The sequence below is a fragment of the Urtica dioica genome, chromosome 11 (genome assembly GCF_054948205.1).
Source record: "Urtica dioica subsp. dioica isolate 48M chromosome 11, U.dioica_male_clone48M_v1_H2, whole genome shotgun sequence".
Classification (NCBI taxonomy): Eukaryota; Viridiplantae; Streptophyta; class Magnoliopsida; order Rosales; family Urticaceae; genus Urtica; species Urtica dioica.
Window position 1 is genome coordinate 6,780,364 of NC_142766.1, and position 12,574 is coordinate 6,792,937.

The 12,574-nt window shown below is 34.1% G+C and overlaps 2 protein-coding genes across 8 annotated transcripts; both read right to left on the reverse strand.

Annotated features, from left to right (window-relative positions):
- Positions 1-2,154: 2,154 nt before the first annotated feature.
- Positions 2,155-5,496, reverse strand: ALG10 (DIE2/ALG10 family). Of its 6 annotated transcripts, none has more exons than XM_089629700.1 (9): positions 5,305-5,496; positions 5,055-5,161; positions 4,884-4,972; positions 4,042-4,378; positions 3,681-3,954; positions 3,374-3,511; positions 3,074-3,278; positions 2,714-2,856; positions 2,155-2,623 (listed from the first exon to the last, which is right to left on the reverse strand). In XM_089629700.1, exons 2-9 carry the CDS (start codon positions 5,142-5,144, stop codon positions 2,361-2,363), a joined length of 1,539 nt encoding a protein of 512 aa, XP_089485826.1. In that variant the 5' UTR covers positions 5,145-5,161; positions 5,305-5,496; the 3' UTR covers positions 2,155-2,360. The 6 variants fall into 6 exon arrangements, with proteins under 6 accessions (XP_089485826.1, XP_089485830.1, XP_089485829.1 ...); XM_089629704.1 differs by having other exon boundaries at positions 2,155-2,535; positions 2,796-2,856; positions 5,055-5,210; XM_089629703.1 differs by having other exon boundaries at positions 2,796-2,856; positions 5,055-5,210.
- Positions 5,497-8,798: 3,302 nt separating this feature from the next.
- Positions 8,799-11,596, reverse strand: LOC149380906 (Putative methyltransferase family protein). 2 transcript variants are annotated; one of them, XM_089630528.1, is made up of 8 exons: positions 11,373-11,596; positions 11,212-11,279; positions 10,727-10,846; positions 10,418-10,491; positions 10,253-10,322; positions 10,071-10,172; positions 9,604-9,715; positions 8,799-9,195 (listed from the first exon to the last, which is right to left on the reverse strand). In XM_089630528.1, the coding sequence occupies exons 1-8, from the start codon at positions 11,432-11,434 to the stop codon at positions 9,078-9,080; spliced, it is 726 nt and encodes a 241-aa protein (XP_089486654.1). In that variant the 5' UTR covers positions 11,435-11,596; the 3' UTR covers positions 8,799-9,077. The 2 variants fall into 2 exon arrangements, with proteins under 2 accessions (XP_089486654.1, XP_089486655.1); XM_089630529.1 differs by having other exon boundaries at positions 10,265-10,322; positions 11,373-11,595.
- Positions 11,597-12,574: the final 978 nt, after the last annotated feature.

Genomic DNA, 12,574 nt, shown 5'->3' on the forward strand with positions numbered 1-12,574 from the left:
CCCCCCCCCCCCCGATTTATATAATAATATAAATAATAATATATATATAACAGTGAAATCCGGGGGTTTTGCTTTATATATATATAATAATATATATATGAGGAGAAGAAAACTTACGAATAATAATTCCGAATTTCTCCAAAAATTCAAACATGATAGGCTCTGATACCAATTGTTATATCCGAATATCACGGGTGAAATCCATCACCTAATTCCACGACCTGATCATGTTGAACATTGGAGAATCATAAACTAAATAGCGGAAGCGTACCTGATGAATCCATGACGGTTGGTCTTCCAGATCAACACGTATTTCTTTGAGAGTCCCTTCAGTTCTCTCTGGCTCACTCTGACGACGGGATATCAGGAATGACAAGAATATTACGTGTGACCTGGGGACCAGCCGTATTTATAGAGAAACTCTAGGTTACCCTAGTGGGCTTCCTATTTCAACTCATCACTGAAATAGAAGCTCATAATGACTCTACACATTAAAGGCCAACAACCTGTTAGATACATTAAAGTCCAATAACCGTACACCAAATTAGATCATTTTTAACGGACCATCTTTATTGACAGTTCACAACACATAATTATTTAACATATAAGTCCAACGTTGGATTAAGGATCCAACATATTGGATTAAAGATCCAACAATTTTGTGATAATTAAAGCTCAGAAAAAAATTATAACCTCAAAAATATATACTATAAGAAATAATAATTAAATAAATAAAAAAGAACTATCGTGTCCCAAAAAGTTGAGGCTCTAATACACTGTTATTTAAATGAATTATATCGATGAAAAAGTGATAAGATCAATTTAAGTCCTTACAATACTCGAAAGACGTGGTCCTTCTTGTTAAGGGTGGGAAATTATTAGTGCTTTTTGTCGTAATCGTGTGGCAATAAATTATACATCATAAATTATATATCAAAATTGAATTTGACTATATACTAATCGTGTTTGAAGGTTAGATATAATTTGATGTTTTATTATACATAAATTTATATATGTTTAATTAAATTTATATATAATTGTGTTCAATATTTGGTCATGTTTAAATCAGTATATCAAATTACGACTCAATATATCATATCAACATTACAAAATCATCAAATATTAAGAGCATCGTCGACATAGGATAATATATAATCCAATATTCAATTTCATCACAAAAAAATTGATTATTCGACTAAGGTTAAAAATATATTACGAGAAGTTGTCTATTTTCTCTGTATGGTTTACGAATAGTGTTTTCTAAGCTTCTATTTGTTTGATTATCACAATTTTTTTCGAACACCACATTCTCTAATATTTTCGAAGTCAATATATCATACATCACTGTTTAGAAACGAATATCCGTAGTCAACATATTTGAATGGTATACCTCCGTTACAATTACGTATACACAAGTAGGCCACATATTGTAATCGAACTATGTCACGTACGCTAATTAATGCAAGCTCTCAACCATAAATGCGTGCCTTCTTATCAATTATCTTATTTTGTCAACCCAAGATATATATCTGTGTATGGATGTGTGTGTATCTTTGTATATATAATTAGGGTGAGCTTGTAATTTCTACAATATAAAGACACGTTGCGTCTACGTACAGTTAAACAGAGGGCTTACTTCGTGATTGAAAAAGCAAGTAATCCGTAGTCTTGCTACGCTTTGGACTTTAGATGTTCAAGTTAGGGATTCTACCATTAAATACGTCTTTTAAGTCAAACTCAATGAGAGCGACGAGATTCTCTCACAAAAATATTGACGATACGGTTATATTTTTGTTCAACATTCCCAGTGCTAGGGAATCTTCAATGTGTCATTGACGATGGTGTGAGAGTGCGTATAACCGAGCCATGAAATAATCTTCTTTTGAAGAGTATTTCTACAAAATGGTTTGTTTTATTCCTTTCCTTTTTATTGATTTATTTTTCGTCAATACTACTCTTTTTACGTGAATTACTATTCGAAAATCATTGGAGGGAGCATCAATTTTAATATAAAGCATGCCATTTATTTTAAAATGTAAATTACTAGATGTATAATAATAATAATAATAATAATCAACACACTATAATAACTCAATATCGATGCTAGTATTCGATCAAGCAAGAAAGTTTTGCGATTCGTTGGGGGAGCAAACGTGAAAACCAATAAATAAATATAAATTTGGGATTTTAGTACGCAATTGTAAGGCAACTGCAAGTATTGTATTGTATAAACTTTAACCTAGAATACAAATCAATCATCCTAAAATATCTTTAAGTTAGCTGCGAAAATGATATTAGAGTTGATTATAAGAAAAAGTTTTTCCTGTCTTCATGCAATTATAAGAAAAACACATTCATGTTTACCATATAAACCTTTGGGTCCCATGCTCATGGTCCCAGTGAAACGGGCGGTACAAAAACATGATGACAGTAAAGACGTTGAGAGCCAAATACAAAGAGCCCATGAGAAACCAGCTCTTGATATTGTCATCGTGAGAATGCAAGGCCAGCAGAAAGAATGGGACGGTATAGTACCTGAACTCAATCAGCGGAGCGGGAATCAGAACCAAAGCAGTGGCCAAGAAATATCCCAAAACCCATATCTTAGTCCTCTGAACTTTGCCTACCAGGAAAAAAAAAACAAAAACAAATATATACATAGAGTTTGGACAATCACGAACCCACATAGACTGATTAAATAATGAAAACTAACCCAGCCTTGTGGACATGGAAATCCACGAGTAAACATAGAGTGGGACCAAGAGATATTTGGTCGAGCGGTGAGCGTTGATCACCTTACGCCACAAGTAGAAGGGATAGTGGCGGTTATCGGCAAGAAGATATGGATGAGCTATACTGCAAATCAAATCAAACAATGCAAGGGAAACTCATGAGCATTTTTACCTGGGTTCACAGTATATTAAGATAATGGAATGAGACTGATATATCATCTTCATCCTCTCAAATTAGAAGCAAGAACTTGCATTCAGCAATAATTCAAGAAAATTGCTATCAAATAGATAGTTACTACAAACATATAATAAACTTCGTTAAAATGGGGAAAACTGCAGACCTGAAATAGTGAACTGATAAAATGCCAGCAATTAGTGCCAAAAGTGATTGGACAAAACTCTTCGGCATGTTTTTCCGGAAGGAACGCAAGAAACCCATTACTTGACCAAAAGTGAAATACAACGGAGCCATCAAAAGAGCTGAAAATAGGCCGAAATACAAGATCTGCGCGAAATGCGGAGAAACTGCATGAGCTTCTTTGGCACCTGCGTTTCTAACGCAGAGTTAACAACGGAAAGGCTCGACTGTGCCCAAATGCCAATATGGAAAAGAAATAAGGAGATTAAGAATTAAGAGTTACCAAGAACTACACTTCCGTTCCAACAGACAAAACCAACAAAAGCAACGACAACTAAAATATACGGCGCAAAAGAGATAAAAAGCTTCTTCTTCATACGCAAAATCGTATTAGTAACGATCAAAATCTCATCAACCAAACCTGACATCAATAAACCGAAATTTCCAATAAACAGCATAAACAAGGAAACCAAACATCACAAGCTGATATTGCAGGCTATAAGTAGTTAATAAATCAATCTCCTATGCCCACTAGAACTTTTTTAGTTCGTCTTGTTCGATTGGAGCATTTTAAACCTATGAAATCAAACCTGGCATGGGAATTTCCAAAGAGGTGCTGCCAGCGGATTTCGAAGATACTCTAGTTTCTACTATGCCTTTATTCTTCCGCTTTCTCAAGTTCGAGCCTGAAGGGATACCATCTTTTAAAGTATGCTGATCGTTCTTGGCAACAAAGGTACTAGAACTCTGAAAGTCTAAATCAATTCTCTGCTGAGCTAAAGCTATATTTATAACATCGCTACTTGCAACAAAAAGCAACCAAATAATATTTGTCTGACGAATGGAAACTGCCAAAGCACCAAGCTGTGGAAAAGCAAAAGAAATGTATATACATGAGCGTAAGATGAAAACTCATCACGGTATACTAAAGATTAGAGGCAGTTCATTTACCAATGCGCTTAACCAGTAACTCTTCTTCAAACAAGCAAGATACATAGCAAGCACCGCAGTGAGTGATGCAACATCCGTATAATATAGAAACGTGAAGAACCAATGCAGAGGGTACATCGCCAGGACAACCGTGTAGAGCGTTGCCTTTTTATCATCGAGAGCTGGTCTCAAGTGTGTGATTATCCCGTGCACGATTACGCTGCAAACAACTGCCAAAATACCATTTGTGGATCGGAGTACGCCAACAGAGCATGCATCGAGAAAAGTGGAAGAAGAAGATCTCGACAGCAACATGCCTGGAAACAAAAAAGCAATGTGGGCTAGTGAAAGATAGTACCTGCAAAATATTTTAAAATGTATATTCAAATTCCTTAACGAAAACCGTGGTTCAAATTATTGATCGTAATTTAAGGGAATTTAACCCGCATCAGATATGGTCATTCTCAGCACAACATTATCCCCCAACAAGAGGTTTTAAGCGATAATATGAAATAAATTATTCAGCACTCAAGCCCCGACTTGTGAACTTTGTCTAGTGACGGTTAAACGGCTTCTCTTCCTATTTAAACCAATTCCATGAGGATCTGTATAAGGTACTTGAAAGCTCATTCACAGTACTCTAATCCTGAGAGGATTCTTGACGCTAAAACTACGGAATAATACATCGGTGAACTTCTCAGAAAGAAAAGAAAGGAAAAAATCATATAAATAAGATTGATTCACTTCTAAATTTGACTCCATAAAATTTAGTCCATACCTAATACAGGACGTGATAATACAAAAGCCAGTCAATTACAGTCACCACAATTATCAAAGAAAATAAGATAGAGAAAGAGACTCACAAGCCAGGAGGAGTAGTAATCATGGGATCCCAGCTTCTGAAATTAGATTTGCAGTACTCTTGAGCTTGAGGTATGTGAAATATCTCATCCTACACAAAATTTCAAATACAATACAGCCTTGGTTTTTGGTTTATCCGCAAAATTCAAAGAATGGACAAGATATGGGATTACCATGTAAGGTTGAGGCACAATGCGATTAAAGAGTATTGAGATTGGAACAACCCACAGGCTCACAATCGCTGCGACGGCTATTTTTCCCATCTCTCTTTGAGCACAGCCTGCGATGTAAGAGAGGAAACGAAAATACTTCAAGATGCTGCGAGTCACCTAAAAAATAATCGATGAAGACCAAAACAATTAGACAAATTAATCGGCGATCGAAGAGAAACGAAAAAAGAATTATCAGATGAAAAGTACTGACTAGATATCGTGGATCAGATTGAGGCTATAGCTGGGAATTGTGCGGTGGTGGTGGTCGTCGGAGGTGACTCCATCCAGTGACGACGAGCTGGAACAACCTGAACTGAAGAAATCCAAGATCAAGCGGTAATCGCCAATGGGCTTAGCCCAAGTACATGATTTCGCGGATTTTTTTGTATCAACGACCTTCTCTGTGTATAGACTTAGTTATAAAACTCATTTTATTTTTCAATTAAATTTATTATATTTTAATTATAAAACACACAAAAAGACTAAAGTACCCCTTTCTTTTTCCGACACTATCGTCTCTCTCTCTCTCTCTCTCTCTCTCTCTCTCTCTCTCTCTCTCTCTCTCTCTCTCTCTCTCTCTGTGTGAGGGATTAAGCATAATAGAAGACGGAGAATAATTGTTTGGATCCGGACTCATGGTTGAAGCACTTACTGCCGGTGGTGGAGAGGAAGGTGTGAATGACGGACACGGAGACGTTTTTGCGAAATAAAAAATAATTGCTTTGCGTGACGGAATGATCTATCACAAAAAAATCAAATTCTGTCACGCAAAGTTTTTTAGTCAACATGTCACGCAATGCTTGTGGCGCAAAGTCTTTACGTGATAAAATTACTGTCCTGCAAAGTCAAAATTTCTTGAAGTGACCATGAAACGTCGCCTTGAACGCTTAACCCCTCCCGGACTAGTTTACGACTCCGATGTCGATCGAACCTTCTCAATTAATGCCTTCCGAATTTCGAAGCTTGATCATCGGTTTGCGATTTCTTCTCTCAAATTTTCCGATAAGTAAATACTTCGATGCTTAATTAGGTTTGACTATAGAGACTTACTAATAGTTTTTTTTTATTCGACTAAGACAACTAGTTCAATTACTAAACAGTTGTCTAATATTGAACAAGACAACTAGGACGACTCTCATCCAGTTGTCCATTGACAACTAATTCGACCAAAAAGATTGTGTATGTCAACTAGTCGACTATAATCTAATTAGCTAGTCGCTCAAGCTAAATAAATTTCTTTTAAGATGATCACACCAATATTTAATGACTTTACATGATAAATTATAGATTATAATATGTTAATTGAAAAATTAAATATGCCTAATGAGCTTGGCTCATCATCATTAAAGTTACATCAATGTTAAATGTGTCACGACTATGAATTATTATTATTTATTATAGTAAATTATAATTACTTGCAAAATTATACTTCAATAACATAAATAAACTATGAAATGTTTTTCAAACATTATCGTTGAAGTTATATTAATAATTGCTATAGGATCGTAGAATGGTTTGCAAAATTGAACTTTAATAATTAAATCAAATTATGATTAATTAAGTTTGGATATAAAGACTTACTAGTAGTTTCTCAATTCGACTAAGCTAACTAGTCAAACTACTAAATAGTTGTCTAACATCGTACTAGAAAACTAGGACGACGACTCTCATCCAGCTGTCAATTGACGATTAGTTCAACCAGAAAGACTGTTTATGTCAAGTAGTTGACCATAATTTGGTTAGGTTAGACGCTCAACCTATATTTTATATTTAAAATCTCGTTCGGGTTTCTAGATTCTAGGAGAGATTTGAGGTGCGTACTCATATACATATCTGTCCCGACCTTATTTTATATTATTTTCTAAAAATTTTCTTTTCAAACTCAGACCGACAGAGTTTTTCTCGTTCAATTTCTCCGGTTTTGTCTTTTTAATCATAGTTACGGGTGAAATTTGACAATGTCGTTTCGTTTTTGGCGTCGGTAATCGATGTATTCTATCATTTTCGCATTTTCTTAAAGTTGTTCTTTTCCTCTTCGCGGTTTAATGACTTTACATGATAAATTATAGATTATAATATGTTAGTTGAGATATCAGATATGCTTAATGACTTGACTCATCATCATTAAAGTTATATCAACATTAAATGTGTCACGACTATGTTATATTACTAATTGCTATAGTAAATTATAATTGTTTATAAAATTGAACTTCAATAATATAAATAAACTATCAAATGTTTTTCAAACATCATCGTCGAAGTTGTATTAATAACTGTTATAGGATATTAGAATGATTTACGGAATTGAAATTTAATAAATAAATCAAGTTATGATTAATAAAGTTTGACTATAAGAAATTACTAGTAGTTTCTTAATTCGACTAAGCCAACTAGTTACACCACTAAATAGCTGTTTAATATTGAACTAGACAACTAGGACGACTCTTATCAAGTTGTCAATTGACGACTAGTTTGACCATAAAGACTGTGTATGTCAACTAATTGACTATAATTCGGTTAGGTTAGTCGCTCAAACTATATTTTATATTTAAAATTATCACACTGATATTTAATGGCTTCACATGATAAATTATAGATTATCATATGTTATTTTATAATTAACTAAGTTTAATGATTATATGAGTACTATTAATATGGGATCGACCGAGTCGACCAGATGGACGAAGTCAATTGGTTCAACCGAGTCAATTGTAAATTTCCCAGAATAGTTGACATGTTCATATTCGTTCTAATGCGAAAATTTCAGTAAATATAATTTTAAATCATACATGTATTACATTTTTTACGAATCTAAACTCGTACGTCCTAACTATTTACGTAGTAAGAGAAATCTTCCATAAAGTAAGAGATTTGTGATTAAAACAAGTTATAATTAACTAAGTTTAATGATTATATGAGTACTATTAATATAGGATCGACCGAGTCGACCAGATCGACGAAGTCAATTGGTTCAACCGAGTCAATTGTAAATTTCCCAGAATAGTTGACATGTTCATATTCGTTCTAATGCGAAAATTTCAGTAAATATAATTTTAAATCATACATGTATTACATTTTTTTACGAATCTAAACTCCTACGTCCTAACTACTTACGTAGTAAGAGAAATCTTCCATAAAGTAAGATATTTGAGATTAAATTACAAGTGTTATATGGATTTCTTCAACCTGTTGAGTTTAAAATTGAAACCTTGATTTCTTTCTCAAGAATTTTGAAGTTGGAGAAGACGATTAGAGAGTGGTACCCATTAGAGAGGATGAAACGGCTACTAAAAAAATAGTGCTATTAGTTAATAATCTCCATTAGAGAAGATGAACGGCTGATTAAGGAATAGTTTATAATTTTATAAAATTATATTCGTTTTTTTTGTATTTATTTTTATTTTTTAAAGGCATATGATTTCTATTTTTATTTAACATTTATTTTTATTTTTTGATAAAAAAGAGTGACTCAAACTTTGGATAAAACTATGATCTCTTGAACCAATTTCACTACATCAATAAGTTTGTTGAACTCTGCAAAGTTTGTATGTCTATAAAATTTGTTTTAGGTGCTCATTATCATTATACTAGTTAAAGTATCAAATTAGGAGATATTGTAATTAACTAGAGTGGTTTATCAAATCCGACTAAAAATTTCATTGCGTGTCGCAATATCTAACTGCTTGTGAAAACTTACAAATAAAATAACTCAAAGGAAAGATCACCGTATTAAATTCAACACTATTTTTTTTATCCTGAAAAAATACTACAACATTTTTAATCAAACAAGAGTCCAAATGCAAAGCCTGTCCAATCATTTACCAACTAAAGAATCAGCAATGAGCCGACAATTTTCCTCATGGCAACCAGGGCCGTGGCCCAGAACTGAATCTTCTTCAAAACGGAAATAAAAATCCTATTCTTAGTCTCCGAAAACTTTAGAACACGGTAGCAAAGTGTATTTATTCTTGCTCAAAAGTATGCCTAGAGGGTCACCTCGAAGATAAGTCCTTCAAGATTGCTTACAACACGCCGAGTCCCGGGCACTTCGTTTATCTTCAGGTCGTGCTTCTCGGCTTCACTGATTACCATCAAATCCATGCTATTCAAGAAGATGAATATGAACTTGTTAAGTGAAAATAATATTATAGTTTGAAGAAAATCATAGCTCAGCAATAGCCACCTTCGAGGTTGCAGAAAGATTTGAATAAGATGCATTTTGGAATCTAATGGGCTAATAATCATTTGAGTAGTTGGATTACTAATTTAAAAATAATATTAATCTATAAAGTGTCCAAGAAATCTTAGAGATCAACTAAGGATAAGAAAATCAACAAGCGAGACTTCCTAATTTCTCACCAAACAAAATCCTCATCCAAGTGACCATAATTTTTTTTTACTACTTTCAAACTTTCAAGAAATAGCACAAATCCTGTAATTATATACAACTTTGAATCTCTAAAGCTGTGTATTATCAAAGAAAGAGCACGAGAAATGAATTGCTTCTTACACTTTAGCACGAGAAACATAGGCTAGTATGAATTTGCACTGAGCTTGCTCTCTGACTCGGAGAAGTTTTTCCACCGTGTCAAACAGCAATGGAACACTGCACTGCTGAAAGCTTGCAATTGTCAAGGTTCACTTTGAAAGTGATGAACTAGATTGATCTGCTGATAAACACATTGCTTTCTACGCCTAATTATCATATAGGCATTAAAGCAGCCCTTGCAATGTATAACAACGCTCCATTATTCTTTATCCTATTGAAGCATGAATCGATGTGATTTTCGGAGCAGAATTGATGTGATTTTCGGAACAGAATCGCTAAGGAAAATGGTGGCAAATAAATTTTGATGTTGGTCAATTGTTCAAGATAATTTTTTTTAGGAAACTCCGATTACTTCTACCACAGAACCCCTAAAAAATGAGCACATAAAAAAATACGAAGAGAAATAAACAGTCTATGTAGTTGGATATAAATGTCTGCTCCCAGAATAATATCAAATCCTTGAGGGCGCTTTTCCAAGATGCCACATATGTGCTCAGAATTACCCCACTCGAGTTTTTCAACCTCAAAATCTACACACAAAAAAACAAGAGTTTTTACAATGAAAAAAAGAAACCCATTGCGGTAATTATAATATCTGGTGTTGAATTACACTTGAGCTCACCAGCAACAGAGCTCGGCTTCTCAAGAGATTCGTGCAACTCAGTGTTTTTTTTCAGGATCTGAGGTACATAATCAGTAGTCAGAAGAAGAGTAAACGACAGAGAGCATATATATCAGATTTCTCTAGTAATAAACTACTATTCCATGACCTTGCCTTAAGTACTTCATCATTGTGGTCTGTCAACACAACTTCACGGCAAAATCTGCTGCAAAGTATTCCGGTAATACCTGTGAATATATATATAAAAAAAAAAAAAAAAAAAAAAAAAGCACTCTCAAACAATTATGGCGAGAGGTCCAAAAAAGATTAAGAGAAAACAATACAGCATTTTTATTTTAATTTAAAGTTAGGACAGTGATTAAACGGCCACATACAATTCAACCAAAATTTCTCCATAAATCCCTAAACATGAAGTTCCGACTTTCATTAATCAGAGATAATTTCTCTAGATTTGTCACTTACCCACACCAGAACCTAACTCAAGAACAGAACATCCCTTCAGCAAATCAGCGTTCTTCGAGAGGTAATCATTTAAAATCATTGCTCCGGGCCATACCAATTGCCCGGTCAGATCGAAATCAGCTGTATGAGCAGTGGTTAGTCCCATTATGTCAAGAAAATTGCACACAAAAAATAAATAAATAATTATCAAAGAAGCCAATACTGCATACAGAATGCCAAAATAAACATATTTCTGTTTTTTATTTTTATTTATTTTTTATGATTTGGGGGTTCTTCTATTAAACTCCTAAGAACGAGTTTTGTTTTACGGAGCTCATATATAAAAGGATCAGTGACTTGTGATTCACAACATAAGCTATCCAGATTTCAAAAAAATAAATTAATCGTATTCACAACAAAGTTTGTTTACACAAATACGAGAAATTTAGAGCATACAACCTATATATATCTACGACGGCAATTAGAAAATTGAGAAAGAAACTTACTCGAAGCGGATTGGAGACAAAGAAGCTTAATCTCTTCAGACCCAAATGTGAATGTGGTCAGCTGGTAACTGTGAAGCATAAAAAAAAAAAAAATTCGTTACTCTAAAATATCTTGAAGAAAAATATATTCGTGAAACAAAGCAAGTGAAAACGAAAATTACTTGTCATTGAGGAAGAAAGACAGGTCTAAGCAAACTATGTCGTCTTCGTCTTCTATTCCCATCCTAATACGCTGTATATATCTCTGCCAATCAAAAGTTTCAAAACACCTGTTTGTGTTTTCATTATATATACTAGCTCTTCTCAACAGGTTTCCATACTTCTGAGTCTTCACAAGGTTTCAAAAAAATATTCTGTCGTTTTGATGCTCAAAAAAAGAAAGAAAAAAAAAAGAAGATTATTTAAATGTCGATGAATATACCGACTATATTGTTTTTAGATATATTAAATAATATAAAAATAAAGGTAATTTAGGAAAATAGCAAACTCAAACGTTAGGAATTGTTAAATAGCTAAAGTTTTGTAAATATTAAGTAGCCAGCAGTTTTTAATTACACATCTAAGTTTACTAAAATGCCCAAATTTTTTCCCACACCATCGTCAATGCCGATAATATTAAAAAAAAAGGGCACTGTAGCAAAATAGCCAGTTTGAAACTATAGATTTTGTTTTTAGCATATGTTTCATAATTTTTAGGGAAATAGCCAACGTGCTTAGGTGTCAATAATTAGTAGATTAATTTGCCCTTTTACTTAATCAAATGGAAATAATGAATATAATTATATTAAATAATAGGCAATAATAATATAAAATAACAACAATTTCAAAATTGTTATACGTAGTTTTTAACCTCTAACAAATCTCAACAAAATATTTTATCAAAGATATCATTAATCACGTGGTGCGCTAATCTAGAACGGCTTCACCAAAACCGACGTTACTGTTGGGAACCTGTCGACACAGATAATAAACGTAAACTACTGGAAATTATCTCATTCTCCACATTTAAGTAATTCGAATGGAAATAAATGTAAATAAATCATCTGTACCCCTACATTTTTCCAAAATCTGACATTCGAAAATCTTCACTGTTAAAAAAAAAATTGACAGTGAGAGTCGGGCCACCTGTAACTAAGCTCCGATCGTCTCTCCCGCCAACCACCGCCGTGAGGCTCGTCGCGACCCCCTTCCGGAACGCCGACCACGGCCTCCCTCCGGACTCCGAGAACATCGGCTCCCTCCCCTACGCTCTCGTCAACCGCCTCCTGTGGGCGTTGATCTGGCTCGGACGAGCCTTTGCCGCCTCCGGCCGACACTACTACAAATTAACATATTAGGTGCGGAAGGGTATTAGGTGCGACAT

What these genes read in the sequence shown, in the direction of transcription:
- LOC149380906 (XM_089630528.1), bottom strand. Translation starts at nt 11,434, where the DNA reads ATGGGAATAGAAGACGAAGACGACATAGTTTGCTTAGACCTGTCTTTC. An exon ending in TCTTTCTTCCTCAATGACAA is followed by an intron (nt 11,280 to 11,372) that starts GTAATTTTCGTT and finishes TATGCTTCACAG; the next exon opens with TTACCAGCTGACCACATTCA. An exon ending in TATTCTGGGAGCAGACATTT is followed by an intron (nt 9,716 to 10,070) that starts ATATCCAACTAC and finishes TGACAATTGCAA; the next exon opens with GCTTTCAGCAGTGCAGTGTT.
- ALG10 (XM_089629700.1), bottom strand. Translation starts at nt 5,144, where the DNA reads ATGGGAAAAATAGCCGTCGCAGCGATTGTGAGCCTGTGGGTTGTTCCA. An exon ending in GTTACTGGTTAAGCGCATTG is followed by an intron (nt 3,955 to 4,041) that starts GTAAATGAACTG and finishes GCTTTTCCACAG; the next exon opens with CTTGGTGCTTTGGCAGTTTC. An exon ending in TTTGGAAATTCCCATGCCAG is followed by an intron (nt 3,512 to 3,680) that starts GTTTGATTTCAT and finishes TATTGATGTCAG; the next exon opens with GTTTGGTTGATGAGATTTTG.